Consider the following 23,039-nt stretch of genomic DNA (forward strand, 5'->3'; position numbering starts at 1 on the left):
AGGAGACAAACAGAGGCTGCCGGTCTGTTTTAAATATAACGAGGGCGCACAAGTTTAAGTTAATACAGTTTCTCAAAACCCTGAAATATTAATGCATGATGAGCATTTTACATATTGATGCTGAGGCAGAGTGAAAGATTCAGAGAATGAGGAATCTGAATTGGTGAGATTCATGACATAAAGCTCAATGGTGTGTGTGTGTGTGTGTGTGTGTGTGTGTGTGTGTGTGTGTGTGTGTGTGTGTGTGTGTGTGTGCAGGAGACATACACATGTGTGAGTGTGCACATGACAGGAAGGAGCCAGAGAGGCAGGAGGATGGGAAGGGAAAGAGTCTCCGTGTGCAACCTTCTGTTAAGATTTGGCACTGGACGATTCGCCTCATCCACTCCCATCTCGTTACTGTGACACTCCAGCCCATTAAATAGAATAGATTATTGATTTTGCTCTCTTCGGCTGCGCTCAGATTTTCCATCAGACTCTCTGTGCTGTAAGAGCAGTGCGAGGGGAAAAGCATAAGTTATTATGTGCACTGCCACACAATGATGCATCACGTATACAAATGGGGTGCGTTACATGGAAAAACCTTGTCGCTGCGGTTATGTACGTCTCAGGAGGCTGAAGGGTTGTCATGGTGCTCATGCAAAAAATGAAGCCGGCGCCCCACATGTGGAGATTTGAATGAGAGGAGACGCACATGCTGTTTTCATATCGATCTCGCATCAGAGAAAAGACAAGGTGAGCCTGTTTGATAATCGACGCTGAGAAAAACTCCCTGTTCATCATCAGACCTGGATATTGAGCGATGACATCACACTCCCGTGTGCCCATCACACACACTCGGCCCTGCTCTCCACCTGAAGCACAATACATCACAGATATTTTCTCATATGTTCTCGAAGTGACTGCTCTCCTGTTTTTGTCTCTGGGTTTTTTATTTTGTCATCTTCTTGTTTATATTTTTGTCTAATGGAAGCTGAAGTGCCGTCGTGTTCGGTATTGAACTTTCATTATTCTTTACCTCCGCCAAGGTGGTTAAGTTTTGTCTGTGTTTGTTTGTCTGTTTGTTATTTAGCAGGAGGGACGGATTACCACCAAACTTAGTGGAGGGAGGCGGTATGGGTCAGGGAAGAGCTCATTGAATTTTGGTGCTGGTCTGCATCAGCAGGCGTATCCTCTTTCTTTAACATTTTTCATTTTTAACATTTTTCGTTGATTTCTCCGATTGCTCTTGATGAAAAATTCAGGCATGTTTAGGGAACTGATATGTATGATTTTCTGCAATGTGGTGCAAATCAAAATCCAGATCTATTGAATTGAAATGTGTTTCATGAGGGGTCTGTTGGGCCGTGGTGGAGATTTGTCCCATCTGAGCGTCACTCGTATACAGTATTTCAGTTTGAAATGATCATAACTACAGCTACCAAATGTGTTTTAGCATTTTGGGACAGATTTATCATCACTTTTCAAGCAAAAATACAAAACATTTCCTGGTCACAGCTGCTCAAATGTGAGGACCTGTTGCTCCTCTGTGTCGTATATGATACAGAATAGAATAAATTCAAGTTTGGGAACAATGGCCAATTAAAACAGGCAATTTGAAGGTTTCACTTCAGGCCACTGGGATATTATGATGTGCATTTCTCTGACATTTTTTTGTCATAAACAATTAATCAATTACTGGCAGAAATAATCAGCAGATTAGTGAAGAGTTTAGACGTTAACTTCCATGTCTGAAATTCTTGGATTAAGCTTCATCATAGTGTTTAATGGCCTAAAACTGATTGCTTGCATGTTTTTGTGAGGGAAAAGTTTACTGAATGCTAGAAAATATTAAAAGACTGTGATTCTCTAGTCTCTTTATTTCAGAAGTCTCACCAGGTCAAGTTTCCATCACAGTTATTACATTTTCACCATTGATGAAATGGCGGCCGATGCTGTGAAGATCGTGGCTGCAGCTCTCGGGGAGGGGGAGTGAAATGCTTTTCTCTTTGTGCGATGTTTCCTGTTTACGTGTCGTTCACCTGCACTTTTATGTTTATTCAACTCTTCACAAACCCTTTTGATAAATTTTCACATTGTTAGATGAAGTTTTAAATAGAGACACTGTAAATACTATGTGAGCATAAATTCTCCAAATCAATATGTAGTACTGTAAACTGCTCTGTGCCGATTAACCAGAATTTGCAACAAACAACAAAAAGAGGAAGTGGGAGGAAGTGCATCTGCGTGCAGATACTGTGAGAAGCTGCGAACGCTACAACACCTGCAACACCTACAAGAAGCTGTTTTCTGTCTTGCATGATAGGGGATGCAATTTATTTTTTTGCATCCCCTTTCAAAGTGTGAGAACTTCCTTTTTCTGTAAAGTCTCATTCTCAGAGTGAGGCTGTGTGTGACAGACTGATACAAGTGGGTCCTCTGAGGTAAGATCAAGCTTCTGTGGTTATTTATCTCCTCATGATGTTAATCTACTAGAGTCAAATATTGTGTTTCAGAGGTTTTATTTACAGTATATACACTGATTACAAACTGTATTTTTTGTGGATGAAACAAGCAGATTTTTTTCTGAAAATTTGAATCCAGATCACTTAATAATAATAATAATAATAATAATAATAATTTAAAACCCTTTTTCGTCCATTCAGTTGAAATACTTTTTTCCAAATGAAAACTCCAACATCAGTTTCAGATGTCGTAGTTCCCTGAAGACTGAGATGAACCCAAAGAGCCAGATATGACTTTTTAAACAGTTTATTTCAGACTAAAGGTTCAAAAATTAAAATGTAACAAAGACACTGTTATGTTTGCAGTCAACATATTTTATATCTGTTCTGGGGTTTCTTTGAATAAAAGTGATTTGAACAAGTAGCTAATGTCAAATAAAATTAAAAAAGAAAACAGAAAACAAACTATATTTTAGTTATTAAAGGAAAAAAGAAACTGAACTCTGAGATTAACAAAAACATGTGGCCCAAACATTCCATTTTAAAATAATTACATTTATTTTCCTTTAATAAATGACAAATTCTGCGTAGATGTGAGATGACTTTTGTGTTTTCAAACCACAACTTCACAACCATCTTGAAATGAGGAACAAAACAAAGACAAAACTCTAACTGTCAGTAAAAGAAATGAAAAGAGGAAGAAGGAAATTCTGAGACAAGCTGAAAAAGAACATTGATCACACGTTTTACAGTAAAAAGAAAAAGTTCTGTGATCATGATGTTTTTATCCACTTTTCAGTTTTTATTTGTTTCAGAAATCCAGTTGGAGTCCCACATGAGATGGAGGCTCAGACAGTCACGTGGTTGGTTTTTCTGGCCCTAATAAAACGTAAGGATTTTATTTCTCCACTTTGAAAACAATGTTTTATATTTTTTCCAACATTTGCATTAAAGATTAACTGACTTCTCCACTTGTGCTTTCACCGACAGATGTTTCTACAGGTAAGCCTGGAAATCCCGTTGAATGTATGTACAATAAAAATTAGTGGACAAATGTGTCCTTTATGCCCCAAGCAACCAAGGCTCCTCCGGGTGGAAATATAATTAATAACCAAACATACATGAAAAATGAACATTTGAACAAACACCAGTGATAAAAACTACAGAATCCATCTTTGAGATCATTTTAGTTGATGTGTATTTTTAGTTTGGTCCATGTCCCGTTCACTAAAATTCACGAGGTGAGATTTATACCGCAGTCAGGCACCAGGGGGCGATCTAGACACTTTGGCTTCACTTTTAGTCGATGGTTTGAACTATTCTAGATCAGTTACGACTCTAGAGCAGTTTGGCGATAGCTTCACTCTACATAGTTTCCCAGTCAGGTCTGCTACAAAAATCATAAAAGAATAAATAATCAAATAAAAACTAGACCTACGCAAAATCAGTGAATGAAGTAAGATAAAAGTATGTTTTCAGCTCCTGACTCAGTCTGCTGTATGTCCTCATTCAGGCTGTTTCAGAGCCTCAGGGCTCTTGTTTCAAAAGCTTTGTCCCCAAACCTTGTCTTAGTACAATAAATCGTATCAGCTGGACTGATGAAGAGGAGTTTAGGAGCTTCAGGAGAGGAGCTCCCTTTACCACTGATTGTTGGATATTTTGCTTTGTATTATATTTTGCAAAAAACCTATGTAACACAGACTAGAGGGAAGAAAAACAATAAAATCATAATGTGCCTTCTTTAAAGAAGATTCTGCTTCCTCTCTACAGACCCGCCCACTGAACCTATACTGTATATGAGGTCTGAGGTCACAGAAGGTCGGACCATCACCGTCAACTGCACTGCTGAAAGTTTCCCACAGTCAACTCTCACCTTGATGAGGATCGACAAATATCATCAGTCTTCAAAAATCACTGAAAATAATCTTAATTCACGACCCATCAACTCTCTCTACCACACGTTTACTGTGACTTCAGCCGACGCTGGCTGGTACTTCTGCCGTGCCCAGAACAGTGAGGGCTCAAAGGACAGCAAGCAGAAGAAGTTGGTGGTGAAATGTGAGTGTTTCAGCTGCGGCTTTTTTTTCAACCAAACAGATCAAACCAAATCTTCCTTTCAAAAATCTATCTTTGAAAAAGTAGCTTTTCTCGTGTATTTTTCTATTTAACTATTACTTCTGACAGTTGAAACAATAGCAACTGAGAAATGAATGACCTAAAGTAAATGTGTCTATTTGATTAAGAACTGTAGAGCTTAGAAAATATCAATAAACTACCAGACCCTATATAAAGTCATTTAATCTATAAATTATCAATAATAATGATCCAGTAATGTTACGTGGTGCCACTCTGCCACTTAATGAATACTCCTGCTAAACTACTGTGCTGCTTATTTAAATTATGAATTCAGGGCCTATACTTGCAATGGAGTATTTTTGTACTGCGATATTTCTACTTTTACTTAAATCTCTGTAAGTCTTCCACCAGAGTAAAGTATAATTCTGTTGATATGAAGCCTTGTGACTTTGAGTTGTAAGTGTTCTTGTGATATAATTCAACACCACAATAGTATAAATTGTGTTGAAATGCATTGTATTGTTTTCACAGGTTTGCATGTTATTGTGCTCCCTTTTATAAATCAGTCCACGACCTACAAATCTACAATGAATTCAACCCTGATGAAATAAAAAAACAAGTATTATTCAGGATCATTCTATATTATAAGACCATTATATTAGGAACAGTGGTTAAATCTGACAGTTCTCTGTTTTCTATATTGTTGGTTACTGCAGACAGTCCCAAACATGTGACAGTTCAAACCAATCCTGGTCTTGATGTGAAGGAAAATGTGTTGTTGACACTGAGGGAAGAAAAACAACAAAATCATAATGTGCCTTCTTTAAAGAAGATTCTGCTTCCTCTCTACAGACCCGCCCACTGAACCTAAACTGTCTATGAGGTCTGAGGTCACAGAAGGTCGGACCATCAGAGTCACCTGCACTGTTGAAAGTTTCCCACAGTCAAATCTCACCTTGATGAGGATCGACAAATATAATCAGTCTTTAAAAATCACTGGAAATAATCTTAATTCACGACCCATCAACTCTCTCTCCCACAAGATTAATGTGACTTCAGCCGACGCTGGCTGGTACGTCTGCCGTGCCCAGAACAGTGAGGGCTCAAAGGACAGCAAGCAGAAGAAGTTGGTGGTGAAATGTGAGTGTTTCAGCTGCGGCTTTTTTTTCAACCAATCACATCAAACCAAATTTTTCCTATAAAAAATCTATTTATGAAAAAGTAGCTTTTCTCATGTATTTTTCTATTAACTATTACTTCTGACAATTGAAACAATAGCACCTGAGAAATGAATGACCTCAAGTAAATGTGTCTATTTGATTAAGAACTGTAGAGCTTAGAAAATATCAATAAACTACCAGACCCTATATAAAGTCATTTAATCTATAAATTATCAATAATAATGATCCAGTAATGTTACGTGGTGCCACTCTGCCACTTAATGAATACTCCTGCTAAACTACTGTGCTGCTTATTTAAATTATGAATTCAGGGCCTATACTTGTAATGGAGTATTTTTGTACTGCGATATTTCTACTTTTACTTAAATCTCTGTAATTCTTCCACCAGAGTAAAGTATAATTCTGTTGATATGAATCCTTGTGACTTTGAGTTGTAAGTGTTCTTGTGATATAATTCAACACCACAATAGTATAAATTGTGTTGAAATGCAATGTATTGTTTTCACAGGTTTGCATGTTATTGTGCTCCCTTTTATAAATTAGTCCACAACCTACAAATCTACAATGAATTCAACCCTGATGAAATAAAAAAACAAGTATTATTCAGGGTCATTCTATATTATAAGACCATTATATTGGACAGTGGTTAAATCTGACAGTTCTCTGTTTTCTATATTGTTGGTTACTGCAGACAGTCCCAAACATGTGACAGTTCAAGCCAATCCTGGTCTTGATGTGAAGGAAAATGTGTTGTTGACACTGAGGGAAGAAAAACAATAAAATCATAATGTGCCTTCTTTAAAGAAGATTCTGCTTCCTCTCTACAGACCCGCCCACTGAACCTAAACTGTCTATGAGTTCTGAGGTCACAGAAGGTCAGACCATCACCGTCAACTGCACTGTTGAAAGTTTCCCACAGTCAAATCTCACCTTGATGAGGATCAACACAAATAATCAGTCTTTTAAAATCACTGAAAATAATCTTAATTCACGACCCATCAACTCTCTCTACCACAAGATTAATGTGACTTCAGCCGACGCTGGCTGGTACGTCTGCCGTGCCCAGAACAGTGAGGGCTCAAAGGACAGCAAGCAGAATGAGTTGGTGGTGAAATGTGAGTGTTTCAGCTGCGGCTTTTTTTTCAACCAATCACATCAAACCAAAACTTCCTTTAAAGAAACTATTGATGCAGAAGTACATTTTTCTCATGTATTTTTTCAGTGGTCCAGTTTGTTTAATGAATTATTACTTCTGACAGTTGAAACAATAGCACCTGATAAATGAATGACCTAAAGTACTTAAATCTCTGTAATTCTTCCACGAGGGAAAATATAATTCTATTAAATTGAAGCCTTGTGACTTTAAGCAGTTATAAGTTTTCTTATAGCATAATTTGTGGTGTAATTGTGAAATGCAATGTATTGTTTTCACAGGTTTGCATGTTATTGTGCTCCCTAGTCCACTATCTCCAAACTTACCTTGAATTCCACCCTGATAAAATAAAAAAACATATTATGCAGGGTCATTCTATATTATGAAGACCATTATATTGGACAGTGGTTAAATCTGACAGTTCTCTGTTTTCTATATTGTTGGTTACTGCAGACAGTCCCAAACATGTGACAGTTCAAGCCAATCCTGGTCTTGATGTGAAGGAAAATGTGTTGTTGACACTGAGCTGTACGGCCGAGTCCAACCCACCAGTGAGCTCTGTCACCTGGAGGAAGACGACTGATGAGAGAGAGGAAATTGTCCAACAGACTCAGACTCAGACCTTCACGGTGAATTCAGCCAGTCCCTCTGACAGTGGACTGTACAGCTGTGAAGCCACCAATGACATTGGAAGTGGAAAGTCACAGCCAGCTGAGGTTAAAGTCAGATGTGAGTAGAATGATGCACTTGTGATGGTGAATGGATAAACAAAGAGGATATATTCCACATTACTGCGTATAAAGTAAATACTGATCAGACGTGCTGGTTCCAAAGAGAAGAAAACATTACTCCACAATGTGATGTCATTCAAAATAACGTTTGGCAAACCTGCTAAAAAATATTGAAGTTAAAAAAGGAGCAGTAACCTAAAATCAGTAGCTGTAGTTTGTTAAGAAGAGAAATTGCTGAGAAAAAAATTGAAAGTTTCACCAGGTGAATCTAAAGCCAGTCTGTTTTATCCTCCCATTTAAAGTTTCACATTCTTCTCAGTCTGGCTTTAAAGAGCAGCAATAATGTCACTTCATTTGTTGTGTTATTCATGTTTGATCTTTGATGATGTTCAGAAAATGACGTTGTCTTTTCTCCTGAATTTCCCGGCTAGTTTCTCCAAAACACACAAACATCACGGAGTCGGCAGAGAAGCAGGAGCTTGACGGGAGGAGCTCCGTGATGCTGAGCTGCATCAGTCACAGCTTTCCCCCAGTCCACCTCTACTCATGGTACAGGAAGAGTCAGGGCGAGGAAAAGGAGGAAATTGTGTCCGAGCATCAAAACCACACAGTGTACTCAAACCAGTCAGGAGTCTACTACTGCGTCGCAGAAAATGAAGTAGATCGAAGTTTGTCTGATCCCGTCCATCTGTTTGAACGTGAGTGAATTTCGAGGCCTTATAACTGTGTGTTTTATTGATCAGGAGACATGTGGGAGGTTTATATCAGAACATGTTTTCTGGTTGTCCGTCTGTACGTCCTATGTCCTACGTCCTTCGCACAAACACACAAGTAGAATCAAGGAGTAACTGATTTGATTTCGGTAGCCAAAGGTCAAGCTCTATATGATGCTCCCTCTTCTAACCACAGGAAACTATCTGGACATCCTGAAGTTCCTCGTTCCTGCTCTATTTGTCCTGATGATTATCATTTTAATCATCGTAGTTTTAAGGTGAATGAATAAGAAGTGCATTTGATTAAATTAATACATTTCAGAGATGGTCTGGCATGTGTAACCACATCATGTCCCTCTATGTTTTCAGATTCAGGAAGAAAAAATCTATTCAACAAGGAACAACAAACACCAAATCCCCTTCTGGTTTTTCGGTAATGACACATTTGTTTAAGCCATTCTACTTCTTTATTGAAAACATCTGGACAGAAGTGACTCATCCTGTGTGTGTGTGTGTGTACATAATTTAAGGGTATGTGTAATGGTACCAGGAGGAGGAGTCTGACGAATGAGAATGTCTCTGCGGAGCTTTTCAGGAGCAGAGACGACCTCTTGTCAGAGCAGTTGAGGCGTCCAGGGGCCCAACGACGCCAGCCTCTTCCAGACAGCACGTAAGACCGCACCCACACAACACACTGTCCCCACCCAGGACAAGGATCACTGTGTGGGACAGAGTCAGACATGGGCTGCTGCTCATGCTGGAGTCAAAGCATCCATTTATTTTCTAGATCTTCCAGACATGAATGGCACAATGAAAGTCTGCCCTGTTATTTATAATAGTCATTCACTCTGTGTGCAAGTGTTTATTCTTATATACCTTTTATATTCCACAGGCCTCCGACCGACATCAACGCTGTTTACTGCATGTTGAATCTGCCCCAGGTGAGTCCCGGGTTGAGACAACACTTTAAACAAGAAAACAACAAGTTAAAACAATCATATATGGAGACTTTAGTAAAACTCAAGAAGATTTATATTAAAAAGAGTTTAATTCAAAGTGTCTGGTCATGGTGCCCTGTTGTCAGAACCTTGTCTTAACACAATAGATTTTTTAAATTATTAAACTACCAGTTGTTGAAAGTTCAAAATCTATTTCTAATTGGCTATTTGTATATTGGAAATCGTAGGAAACAGTGATTAAGGAGAGTTTAGGTATAAGATTCAGGATATTTAAGCCTCTGCTTCATCACTTCTGACCTGTTACAGCTGTAAAACTACTAATTCTTCTAAATACTCTAAATTATGTCATAATTTCAATAATATGTAATCAAATATGTTTTAATGGTGATATTACAAAGCCTCCGAAGTCCCAGAATGTTTTATTTTGAGTACAAACAAGGCAAGGATCTGAAACAAGACATGTACCCATCAGATTTAAAAATTGTAAATAAATAATCTATCAGGATATCTACAACCCCTCAAATTTACCATGTAGAGCTACTGCCTTCCATCTTCTATCATCAGTATTAGTCTGGCTCTACAGGCAGATGTGTCTTTTACTGTTCAAGCTGTTGCTTTTCCCTCCTTGTACTTCCATATCCTGCCCTCACTGTTTGCCCTGTCAGTAGCTGTCTATCAGTGCACTTATATCTCAGTATACTGGGGCCAGTAATTAAAAGACAACCTGTACAGCATCCATTTTAGAACATGAGTGAAGCGATTCAGTTGCTGCTTGATAATCACTGATGTTTTCTGTCTGCTCAGGCTGCCTCTGCACAAAACCCCACAAGACATCAAGCTGGAAACACCGAGGACGATTCTGTCAACTACGCTTCTCTGCACTTTAAGAATAAGATAAAGTGAGGATTTAATCTTTGTGTTACAATACCAGAACAACAAAGGTGTTATTGATCAGCACACGTCATGTTGATATTTGTTTTTCAAGGAAGAAGCAAAGAAAGGTGGAAGAAGACCCTGTGTATGCGAAGGTGTCCAAGCCAACGAGAGTTAAAAAGGTCAGGAACTGTGACCTCTCATTTCGTTACATCAGTCTCTATGTTTTGCTAATAGTTGAATTTTTTCCAGAAATTCTCACACAAATAATCTATAAACTACCTCCGCTCTCATCCTAGAATGAACCAGAGAGCCTGCAGGACTATGAAAACACTAGTAATGTAACTGCACGTGCACCAACATCTCCAAATCTATTTGACAACCACACCAGTGAAGGTGAAGTGGAGCTCCAATATTCACAGGTGAGATTCACAGCGAGGCCCCGACGTTAGACGACCAACAGAGACTCCAGCAGCTCACACGAAGATGAGAGTTAATACTCTGACGTCAGGATTTGACCCGAGATGTTCTCGTCCTGCTTTTTACAGCTACCTCGGGCCTGAGGAAGTTTATATTCACAATAAGTCATCGCAGAGAGTCTGAAGAGTTCATGTGTTAAGCAAAATAGGTCGTAACCGTAAATCTACAGTAATGTAAGCTGGTCAACAAACCTTATGCAGCTACAACAAAACCGTGCGTGTTGCCATTAGGAGTATTTTAAAACTAGTTAGCAAGAAGGCACAGAAGTTACATTACTGAGCTAAAATATAATATATAAATATTTGAAACTGTTAATTTAAGGTTTTGGGGAAAACAGTGAACATAGCAAAATGTGAGGGATAAACGGTTAAAATCCTTATTTTGCAACTTAAAATGTAAATAATGTGAGTGTAAAATTATTGTATTAATAACTTTTTATATAATCTATATATATAAATGACATGCAGTTCGACAAGAAATGCTGAGAATCACTGCTGAATGTTTTTTTTGTGCTTTCCAGTGTTGTGAACTTAATCCAAACCCACACACCTGAAATGTAAATATCCTGTAGCTCAAAATAAAATGAAATATGTTGGAACAAATGATGAACTTTAAAGTTTGACATTATTGTGGGATTTGTGAACATGTCACAACGCGAAAGGGTTTCTGAAGAATGCATTTACACACAAAACGCATTGCGTCATGAAATGGACATTATCTTGTGATGCATTTCTATTAACGGACCATGTAAACCTTAGATTTACTTGAGTTTAGTAATAAGTCAAATAAAATCAAGTATATGACTATATCCTGAACTTAAACTCTTGAGCATCCAAAGTAAAAGTACAAATTCTGAGACATTAGGATATAATTAGATACGTTATTACATTGTCATACAGGTGCATCAATGAGCCCATCCAGATTTGGACTAAAACCTGACTCTGGAAAGGGTCGCTGTCGTCAGGGGTTTCGGTTCCAGTACTATACTCCTGTAGCATCTTTACCTCCTCGTCTGTGAGTCTCTTAATCCATAAGTTTAAAATGCTTCCTGCCTGTCGCATGGACCTCTGTCCGATGAGGGAAGCCACAGCCGGGATGTCGGTCAGTCCAGGACCTGCTGCATCAACTATTTTCCTCAGGGTTACAGCTCCGGTGGTGCACAGCATACTGGTGAGGTCTGGTGTTGAGCTGCTCTGGACATCCAGCCTGGCTCCATTGATTAGCGGCTCTTCCAATAGCCAGTGCAGTGAGTTTGCAGGTTCCAGCCTTTTCCATTTAAAAAGGTTCCATGTCTTAAAAAGTGACTGATAAAAAGGAGATAATCCATACAGTTTTAAAAGCTTAAAATCCATTAAGAACAGTGCCATGTGAGAATAAAGATGGACAGTGTCAGTTACAGTGTGTTGGAAAATAAATAATACACCTTCTCCAGGCAAGAAGAAGTGTCCTCCGTTATTTCTGCAAAAAGTGAAGGGTGTGAACCCTGAAGCGAGAAGCGGCTTCAGCCCGGGAGGAGAACAGACATCTCCCCTGTACGTCACCGACATGGAGCTAGTTAAGTTACTTCAGATGAAGGTATTTGTCTGGGTCATGCTCTCCTGAACAACTAAAGACATGTGAAGGGTCATAAGTTGCAGAGAAGAAGTGTAATTAAAAAACAAGTAATGCACAGTTCTGGAGTATATTTACATGTTTACTTTCCACCACTAACAGTGCTGCTTATCCCTCGTGTTGTTCCTGGGTCGGATTGACCCAGAGTGTGTGTGTGTGTGTACGTGCGTGTGATCATCCGCAAGCCCTGGCCGGTCAGGGTTAGGGTTAGGGTGACCCACGGATTGTCATTATCCAATTCTCCTGGGGGTCATTTAGACCCCCAGAGAGGCCCGTGTGTTTCTCTGTGGGGTCAGTTAGACCCACAGCTGATTCCAATTGTAATCTCGGGAGAAACACACCGGCTTCTCTGTGGGTCTAATTGACCCCACAGAGATGCCGGTGTGTTTCTCCGTGTGCCGTTCTCCCTGACCAGGTCACGATGTCACGTCAAGCGCGTTTCACCAGAGAACAGGTTCTCCAACAGCTGTTCTCCCAGCAACAATCCTCTGAACCCGAAGAGGACGTGGAAGAGCAAGACCGAGAAGCGGACCGAGAAGCAGACCGAGAAGAAGACCGAGACGACGACGACGAAGACTACGACCCAGTGTGTGATGCTGCTGCAGATTCGTCATCGTGCTCATCCTCGGAAGAAGAAGAAGAAGAAGAAGAAGAAGAAGGACAAGACCACGACACCACCACCACCGGACTCGTGGAAAGAGAGACCTTCCTGTCAAGAAACGGAGAAATAACATGGTCCTCGAGGGCGTACGACCCATCGGGGTCCCCCCCCGGACCCCATGACGCACGCCACGGCCAAATTGGCGGCCGTGCGAGAGGTCTGGGGCAGCTGCCGCGCCACCCACGTGGACACGGTCACGCCGGGCAGGCCGTCGGAATGTTAAGGGGCAAACGATGTTATTCACAAAAATGCTTCGTAGAGCTAGGTACTGATGCAACATCTTTGGAAAGCTAAGATTCTTTTGATTCGATTGAAGCAAACCATTTCAAGATACGATCACCACAGCAGGTACAATCAACGCCTCTGTCAGACCACCAACAAAAACAAAACAATAACAAAATGGAGGTCACTCACCTAAGAAGCCTCATCGTAATCCACAGATCGATAACATTCCAACAAAAACGGTCTTGTTACATTTCCAAAGGTCCAGACGATCCAATCCAGTAACATATTTAGTCCAAAACACATTATTACATCAATAAATACCCACACACTGCTGTTGCGTCATTTCAAACTAGCCAGCAGCTATGTGTAACCTTTGATGTATTTTCCCTCGTAACCCCCGTTTGCATGTAAACACAGCCGATATCTTGATTTAAAAATGGAGGCTGCACTCTGAACTTTAGATTGACAGCTCACTTGAACCAATAGGAGCTGGCATGTCCTGTCCACAGCCTACGAGAGACCTCGTTGAAGGACAGTGCCTGCCCCTCTTCTGTCGGGTAAAGAGTGAGCCAATTGCAACCGATTGTTCTGATGACTGGCACTTCGTATAGCCAATGAAATTTCGAACACAGCGAGGAAATCACTGCGTAAAGACGAACAGCTGTGCGTAAAAGGCAAAAAAGTGTTGTTTTTGTGTATGGCCCTCTGTTTCACTCTGTGTGTGTCTTTAGGTGTTACTTCTGATCTGGGGCAGGTGTGTGTGTGTGAGTGCCCCTTTTCTTTCACTGTGTATGTGTGTGACCATGGTTACCAAGGGTCCTTTGGAGTCTCCAAATGGCCTTTTTTGGAAAACGACTAGACATACCCTTAGAAAAACATGTGTAAAATATTCATTTTATGTGGTATTGTTATCAAATTTGAACATGGGCTAGGTAAGGTTTCATGCTGTGGTCCCACTGTGTTTTCCAGCTCATAAGTCCCAGCTAGAGTCATCTGCAGACATCTGTTTACCAAAAAATATTCAGGCGGAAATAAAAACCTTCTACTTCAGTGTGTTCCAACTTCTATTACTCAATGCCAGTAGCACTTACAGTGATTCTGACTGTTGGGGGACAAAATTCAGAGTGTTACCTTTCAAAAGAGACCAAAACCATGCATGTACTCCAAATGGTTCAAGAACAGCTTTCAATTTACTTTGGGTATTTCACGCTTCATAACAGGTTAATAGGAAATGTATATTTTATATGAAAACAGACTGTAGTGTTTTTGTGAACTGCTCTCTTAGTTGCTGATATGTATTTTAGCATCAAGAGAGCTTTATTGTGCACAGATTATTAATCAAGTAACAGGGTGATGAAAATACGTTTTTGTGAGTACTATTCATTTATTAATACTTGATGATAGTTAAACAGAAGATGCAGAAGGAAACCTGTCTAACCTCAGATCTATTATCGTCCGTCTGGCTTTGAGCAGTGATGAAAAACATCTTTGTTAGAACAGGATGTTGAATTGTTCAGAAATTGATCAATAAGGGCCCTGATTACTGAGAACCAGGGGATTCAGATGTGCATCAACATCATGGAAACTCACCTTTCCCTGAAAAAATATTCAAACTGACATCATAATAATATGATTTCATGAGTAATTGTTCAATTAAATGTGCGCTGGCTCCATGAATCTGTTTTGATTTGTAGATGTCTTGCAAGATTGTTGGTGAATTTCTGAGATGCAGGAGTAGGTGGCAGCAACAGTCTTGCAAGAGCTTGACCAGAAGGTGCATTGCAGCAATAGAAAAAAAAAAAAAAGTGTGACGATGTGATGCAAAATAAAAATACAGACCATTCAAATAATCTGCATTGTTGAGGTGGAGGGAAGTGGTGTCAGTGTGGCATTAGCATGCTGACAATGAGACCCAGCAAGCAGTGGGTGCAGTGCAGCAACAGCAAACAAGGACACACAGTGTCACCTATGCAAAGCACCTGAAGTCAGACCCAGACAGGAACGTACAGGAGCAGAGCCACAGTCCAGCAGCTTCACAGGTACAGGCCCAAAAAAATACAAACAAGTTAGAGATGTTGGTTCAAATAGTTATTTCTTTGGTGACGAATATTTGGATTATGACGGAATAATTTATCCCTAAACCACCATCAATTTCTTGAAAAAACGTATTACTCTGAGCTAATGTATATTTAGGGAGAAATAGAAATGAGCGATCAATATGTTTACAGCTCTTTTTCTGTGTCAGTCTGCCTCATTGTTTCTGCCATAGCTGGTTCTACAACAGCAGAATGTTCACGTTGTCTCCTCCGTCTCCTCCTCCTCCTCCTCCTCCTCTCTAACATCCCCCTCTTCATTAGCTGCATCCATCCCTTCCTGACCCTCTCCTCCTGCTTCAGCTGCCACAGCAGCGCTGGCTGAAGCCTGGAAATATTCACATCCAATTAATTGGATAACTAATCACACTGGTCAGACTAATCCAGAGTGTGTGGTGGGTCATGGAATGGTGGGGGGGGGGGGGCGACATCTGGACCAGCCGAGTGTTTGGACCGTACCATTTTCACAATGACAGCAGGGGGGTGGGGCCTCACATGACAAATTCTATATATATTATTGTTTGCATTTTTATATGGAAATTAAAATAGAATTTATTGTCGGTGATAGACATCAGTAAATTCTTACTTGATCCCACGAAAGGGTCGACCACAGACCTTTGCATGAGCTTTACATGGCCCCCACTACCCTTTGACCCCCCTCCTTTGGCAGCGGGCCTGTCAGGAATGCAAGAACCAACATGCTTGTATGTGAGTTACAAGCCACAATGTGACGTGTTGCATCACAAGCAGTACTTTGGTTTTCTTGGACAGAAACACAGAAGTATGATCGGTCACCTCAGATCCAGGGAAGCTGTCTCTCAGCTGTGAGCGAATCCTTTAACATCTGATCATTTCGACCCACTGGGAATAGATGATGTTGAATGTGAGGCTGCACGTGTGAGAGGAGTGGGAACCTGCAAATACCACAGAACATACACTGTGTCACATGAGCTGTAAAGACGACAGCATCAGGGATCTTGCCCTTCCATTGCATGTTGTGCTGCACGATGGCTCTTGTCAAATCTTAATCATGATGGGTTTCAGACTGTATGATGTAAGTTTTGAGGCATGACAGATTGAGCAGGGAATCACGGAGATAAATAGAAAATATTATAACATCAACTTGCATCACCCATCTTCCACAAAGATTTCACCACATTTATCTGTTAGTCACAAGAGGATAAATGAAGGGAAACCTCATAAAGTTCAACTCTACATTCAAACCTGCTCAAAGTGATTTTCAGATATAAAAAGTCTTCTGCACAGACACAGTTCTCCACGTGATGACAGCTGCAAATCTCTGGTGTGAAATGAAACACTGGTATTCAAGTCTCTGATGCAGTGAGGGAGAAAGGTGCATATTTGATCAATGCCATTCATTAACCTGTCTGTTTTTAATCTGTACATTTAAAGCATCGACTGAGCGGGTCAGCACTGACAGCTGCAGTTAGACACTGGTTCTGCTCCTGTTTCATCGACTCAGACGATTGCTGTGTTGATTACCCATAATTAAAAAAAACAAGGATTCGAATGTAAGGGAGTGACCAATGACTGACTGACTGACTCCAGCTTTCCCAAATTGGAATTTATTGGCATTTGGTGGAGAAACGCTAGTTCTCTTATCTATAGCTACTTTCAGACATGCACTGATCTGCAGATATTCACCCTCGAGTAAACCCTCCGGAGGATGTCTGAGTGAGACCATGTGAGAATACAACAGGGAATTATATAAAGAGTTCACTGCATGTGGTCGTGCTGATGACCTTTCTAAAGGCTCATCTATGCTCAACGTTAAATACTGATACGGACGGAGCCATTCGTCCGTACGCTGCGTTAATTTCGTATGTAATTCACGTTTCCTAAAAGCTTACGGATACAGCGAGAGACGGACCAAACGGAGCAGTACCGCAGAACATTGAAGGGGGCAGTGTTGCCAATATTCCAAGCGAGGCACGACAGGATGTCTGTAGACATGAAGAATAAACTATAAAAGAGACATTTTTGGGTTCTTTTTTTACCTTTTCTTGTGAGGACAGTGCAAGGTTGAGATGGAGAAAGAGAATATGGGAAGAGACGCAGCAAAGGGCCGGGTCAGAGGACGACTTTAACCTCCGTATGCTACCAGATAAGCTAGCGTGTGCCACTGATATCTTTCTAAGACATTTCTCTTGTGTCATTCTTTCCAATAACTAACCATAACTAAGGAGAAGAGTAAAAAAACTAGCTATGTCTGATTATTCCATGGAACATATACTGTATGAAGGAGTCCCTGGAATATTTTTCTGTCTTGTAAGGGATCCTTGGCTGAGAGAAAAGAAGAGAACCCTATATACCCTCAATGCACACAATGTGGTTTAATATTGTATGATAGAAAGTCTTCGATCGATATTTGTCATTAATCGAATACTTTTATAAGCTTCTCTGTAATCCTCTGTGTATCTTCTCCACTTTCTTCCCATCTCTCGCCTCTCCCTCTGACTTTCCTCCGACATATGTGTTGTAAATAGTCTCTGCGCCATTGTGACCCGATTTCTGTTCATTAGCTTTCACTCTCCCCTTCCTTCAGCACAGCGGAGACAGACTCCTCTCCCTTCACTGACTTGTCTGATAGGATTTAGCCCGCTCTATGCTGATGCAATCTGGGCAGCTCAGCAGCTGCGATTCTGGCCTGTCTCGTGGTGATATAACTCTCCACCCTCTGCGGACGCACACCAACCAGTCAGCATTCTGCCGGCGATATTGCCACTGTCATTACACAGACGTACAGAATTGAAGCCGCGCTGCTCGCCAAATGTCAACAGTGGCGGCTCCATCACCAATTGTTATCAGCTGGAGGAGGAAGTTTGAGCTCGCGAGAATTTAAGAAGTACTGTTAATAGAAAAAAAACCCCACTGACATTGAAAATAAATCTGGCTTTGGAGCAGCTTTGGGGAGTTTGTTGTGTTTGTGTGGGAGAGAGGAAGGTGGAGGAGAATCATTATACAAACCACAATTTCCTGACCACAAGCAATTTCTGCACAACTGTACGACATATGCAAAGCAAAGTGTAAGGTGATAGATATTTCATGACGGCGTGTCACTTTTTTCCTCCTCTGTTCTGCTGCCACTTTCGGGGGTTTGCTAAGCAGTCAGACTCATTTCTTCCAGGATAAATCCCCTAAGGAAAGCCTGTGGTCCGCCTCTGGCTCATAGTGAAATGCCACCAGTAGTGAGTGCTAGAGCCTCACTCTCAGCTCGCAGGTATTACAACCACAAAGCCCAGCAAAGCATCCCAGAGGCTCGGGATTGTGGAAATAATGTTGCCCACACACACACACACACACGCACGCACACCATTACGACTGTACCAGCGAAATCAGCAGGTCACATGTGTCGGTTAGTAATGTGGGAACAGTGTGTGTACATCAGCTCTGCGAGAGCCAAGAGTGCAAAGAGGGGGATTAATGTGTTTAAATATGAACGTCCTGCCTCTGAAAACACATTCCAACCATTTTACTCACACATCTTGACATTTCCCTTCCCCGGACTTTATTAAATCGCTCCATGTATAAACAAATTGCCAAGACTGTTCTGTTGTGTTCAAGCAGTTTGCCTTTTTGGGGGGAATAAGAAATGCAACTGTTTATCCAATTCATAACACCGAGTGTCCCTTGTTGATTAAATGTCGCAGCATTAATGTGACATTATTATATATTCATCCAGATTGTGGTAAAATTGAGGAGGAAAAAAATGTAATAAGCAATTCTGTATTGAGCTCAGCAGTAATTGTGTTGGAATATAAATCAGTGCGGGATTTAAGGCAATCAAGTAACACTCATGTGGCCTGAGGCTTCTTTCCTGGTACATACAGTGCAATCATTTTTAAAGGGAAATCAATGATTTTAGCCAATTATGTTATTGCAGTTATTCCACTGATTATCCCCCCCCCAATAGCTCTCAGGAAAACTGCAGCCGATTTTCTTACACAAATTACTGGAATAAAGACACTGAACTCCAGAATAAGTGTATTTTAGAAACAATCCCAAATATTAATGTGAAATATTAATATGAAGAAAAGTATTTATTGGTTTCATCTGCCTAATTGCAGAGTTGGCTCATGCAGGAATGTGGCTTCCACATTATGCACAGTGCATACAGCACTCGCTGCGTCCTGACAGGTTGACAAATGTAGGGGAAACACACTGATTTAATGATGTGTTGTCTATCTAATTATTGCTTAGTGTCAAGAATTGGCTTAAAGGCTCTTCCCGATCATTTGTCAGACATGTGAAGCCCTTTACAAGCAGCCGGATAACAAGGATTTATTAACACACGTCTTGAAAGCTTTAAAACGTTACTTTTCAAACATTAATTATTCATTTAGAAAAATTACAATTCTTGATCTCGGCGCTGAAGAGTCATGGGGGCTACTTTAAAAGGCAACATTTGTCAGACATAGTGTTATTATATTCTTGATAAAAGGCCTTGGAATAAAAGGCTTTTGAATAACTGCACGAGAGCGCGCTATGGGGTGAAAAGGAGGCAAAATATGCTCTTTTCCATTCGCCTGAGCTCCAGTCCTGGGAGGTGGATTGGAAATGAGCTGGTGTTACTGGGGCCAGGTCAAATAGTTCCAAGTGATGAATGACGACAACAGTTCAATTACTGAAGACGCAGAGAAGCTAGAGGAGCCCAGACAAAGAGTGGAGACCTCACTGAAAAGACTCCCAGTCTCATAGAAAGGGATTTCCACAGCAGCCCAGCACCTTGCTGTTTAACAAAGGACACGACTGTTACAAGGTTTCCTGCTTCATTTCAAAACAATTTAAAATCTATGCTTTCTACCTGAGGTTAAATGTGACTTATTTTAGGAATGTACATTCGTAGTAGTATGAAAGGACTTGCATTAATATTGTCATAGTATTTTGAGCACACTCATAGTTATCAGTCCTCTAGATATGATATTTTTTCATCAAGATCCATTATTTATTTCCTGGGAAATCAATAAAAAAATGCCAATTGTCAGGGAGAGAGAAAATAAAAAACTCCTGGATCCGCCCCCTGATCTGGATCTTTCCCAGAAGTGAATGGGTTCTTTCTTGGGTCATGACCTTCCACAGAATTTCATGAGATTCAGCTGAGCGGTTTTTCTGTAACCCTGCTTACAAACCAACCAACAAATGGACAGGGGTGGAAACATAACCTCCTGGGCGGAGTCAGATAAGACCTGTGAGTAGTCTGACCTTTGTATTTGTTACATTATGTAGACAATGTGGTTTGGACAAAAAGTCTGAAATAATACTCTAATGTAGACATGTATACATTGCATCATAAATTGCATTATAACTTCCTCCTAGAGTTTCAGACTATGTTCTGTAGCATTTAAACATTCAGGAGTCAAGATGGAACATTATATTATTAACTCATACAAATGCATGATTCAGAATAAGATCAGTAATTGAGTCCATGTAACTGTCGTCTTTGTCAGTCTCAAACATGGAGCCTGTTGACACAGATAGAGACATACGGCACTTAAAGTGATAACAGAGCTGCACCAAGGTGAACGTATCGTAATCATTTCCAGGCTGTGCTCTAACACGAGACAGTGGCCGACCGCGCTGCCACGCTGGATACACAATGTTGAAGCTAATATATGCAAATACGACCCAGAACCGCCTTCCAGCTCCATCGCTGGGGGAAAACCTTCCTCTCGTGACCTTGATGAGGTCACTGATGCCTGCTCGCAACTTCCAATCCCCCTTTTCCAGCACGAGTGATAATATATCGTCCACAGAAAATTACACTGATGGTGAACAACTGTTTACTACTCTTCAAAACAAGGTCCTGATCTTGTCAGGCTTGAAAGCAAAAGGTAATTGCAGCCTCATTTTTCAGGGCAGATATCATGGCTGATTAGAGATAAATGACAATTAACAATTACAATACAGTGTGGATAAATAATTTGAAAAAAATATATTATTTGTCTGTTTCAGAATCTCCTCCCATCAGGAATTTAAATATGAGAAAATTAAATAATCCTTCAGTTTATTGCATAATCAACAAAAAAAACTCATTACTTTTTTAATTGATGTTTTATGCTTTATTAGATCTGAAACAACATAAAAATAAATATAAAATAAAAAAAAATCTCCACATAATGGCTTGTTCCTGCAGACTATACCTCCTTAAATATCCCTCATCATCTGTGCTTAGCATTTCCAGCTTTTCTTACCCGCTTGCTAATTAAAAAATTATGCAAATGCACTGAAAACATGACCAGGCATTTTTAAATACTAAAGCTGGAGCTTGGCGGTGTTGGAGCCCTTTTTCTTTCATTCTCTGCAAAGCATGTAAACGTGCACGCTCACGTCAAAAAGTATGTTCTGATACACGGCCTTATGCATCATGGCAGCAGAATCACACAGTCACTATTGTTTGAGGAAGGTGAGTGAGCTGTCAAGCTGGGAAAAAAAGCATAATTCCTGAATCAAATTAGGAGCGACAGGGTCTTTTGTGACGCTGAAATAACTGCAGCACTAACGTGGGAGAATCAAAGTGGTTTCTGCTTAAAACTCCTGCCTCACATGCTCCTGTTTGCATCATGAATTATGTTATTTACAGCTGTTTACACAAGCAGGCTTTGTTAACAAAGTTATCATCAATCTTATGCACCAGTTGTTCGTTCTATAGCAATTTAAATTGTGCTGTTTAAAGATGAATTACACCCAGAGCTGCGCTGTGACTCTTCGTAAACAGCACTATGAAGCACAATAGGAAGATGTATATTTCTAAATTCTATACAACTTCCATATGCAGCAGCCATATCCATAGCAGATGTTTTCTAAAACTGCGACAGAATGAGCTCTGGCGGTCGCTCTGAATTCCCTCTCGTCACATCTCCCCCCTCCCTCCCTCCCTCCCGTCTGTCTCCTCATTGACAGTCGAGTCACATTCGAAACAATCCTCAGGCAATAATTGCCATAAACAAAAAAAACCTGTTTATCTGGTCGGAACAGCAGTCCCAATGAATACACGCCACCATGGGGAGTGAGGGGAAAAACGAGAAAGAATGAAACCTTGATATTCATACAAAAGAATGAAATCAATTTGAACCAAATACATATCTCCCCCTTTCTCTCCCTCTGTTTAGCTTCTTTGATGCTCCGGGTAAAAATAATGGTTTCTGCACTTTAGAGTGTACGCGCAGCACACCCTGTCTGGTTGATAATTATAGATTGGCTTGGCACTGCCATTATCAGTACCTGGGTAAGCTGTTTCCTAATTATGTGAGGAGAGATAGAAACCGGCGTCTGCACCTGCTATGTATAGAAGACAGAAACATTCTCAGCTTGGTAAGTGAGGACTCTGATACTCCGCAGCGTCTTTTATCTCATGATACTTATTTGTGTACAACTGACTGGATATGTTGGGTTCGGCTGGAGGTGTTACAGGAGAAAGACAATGCACTTAAATAATCCACAATAGAAACATCTGTAACGGTAAAGATGGCGCTTGCATGACTCGTCTCCTGCTATTATTCCAAATAAGCCAATTATCTGCTTCATAACAGCCGAATAAGAAATATCAAGCCAATCGTGTTACTACACTGACACAAGGGAATCAAACCTGTGTGTAGTAGAAGTGGAACCAGTGGGTTGCATCTACCTATATAATATTCCTAAAGTTTTTTGAATAAATGCATAAAGATAAAAAAAACGTTTTCTATTTTAATTGAGAAAATTAATGAACCTGTTCACTTCAATAATTTCGTTGACACTGAAATATCATCATAAATATCGGGGGAAAGCAAAGACTGTGAGGAATCCTCGAGCCACTTTTCTTCTTTTATTGTTCAACAG

The 23,039-nt window shown here is 40.4% G+C and overlaps 1 protein-coding gene across 1 annotated transcript in view; it reads left to right on the plus strand.

Moving 5' to 3' along the window:
- Positions 1–10,930, plus strand: part of LOC117777400 (hemicentin-1-like) — a 1,765,934-nt gene extending 1,755,004 nt beyond the window's left edge. The window contains exons 40-50 of the mRNA XM_034612162.1: positions 4,215–4,502; positions 5,373–5,660; positions 7,308–7,583; positions 8,017–8,283; positions 8,489–8,576; positions 8,668–8,731; positions 8,916–8,968; positions 9,191–9,239; positions 10,062–10,156; positions 10,243–10,312; positions 10,430–10,930. Of these exons, the coding sequence (XP_034468053.1) occupies positions 4,215–4,502; positions 5,373–5,660; positions 7,308–7,583; positions 8,017–8,283; positions 8,489–8,576; positions 8,668–8,731; positions 8,916–8,968; positions 9,191–9,239; positions 10,062–10,156; positions 10,243–10,312; positions 10,430–10,582 (1,691 nt within the window). The 3' untranslated portion in view covers positions 10,583–10,930. The remainder of the gene's footprint in view (positions 1–4,214; positions 4,503–5,372; positions 5,661–7,307; positions 7,584–8,016; positions 8,284–8,488; positions 8,577–8,667; positions 8,732–8,915; positions 8,969–9,190; positions 9,240–10,061; positions 10,157–10,242; positions 10,313–10,429) is intronic.
- The last annotated feature ends 12,109 nt before the right edge of the window (positions 10,931–23,039 follow it).

Source organism: Hippoglossus hippoglossus, chromosome 16 (genome assembly GCF_009819705.1).
Source record: "Hippoglossus hippoglossus isolate fHipHip1 chromosome 16, fHipHip1.pri, whole genome shotgun sequence".
Classification (NCBI taxonomy): Eukaryota; Metazoa; Chordata; class Actinopteri; order Pleuronectiformes; family Pleuronectidae; genus Hippoglossus; species Hippoglossus hippoglossus.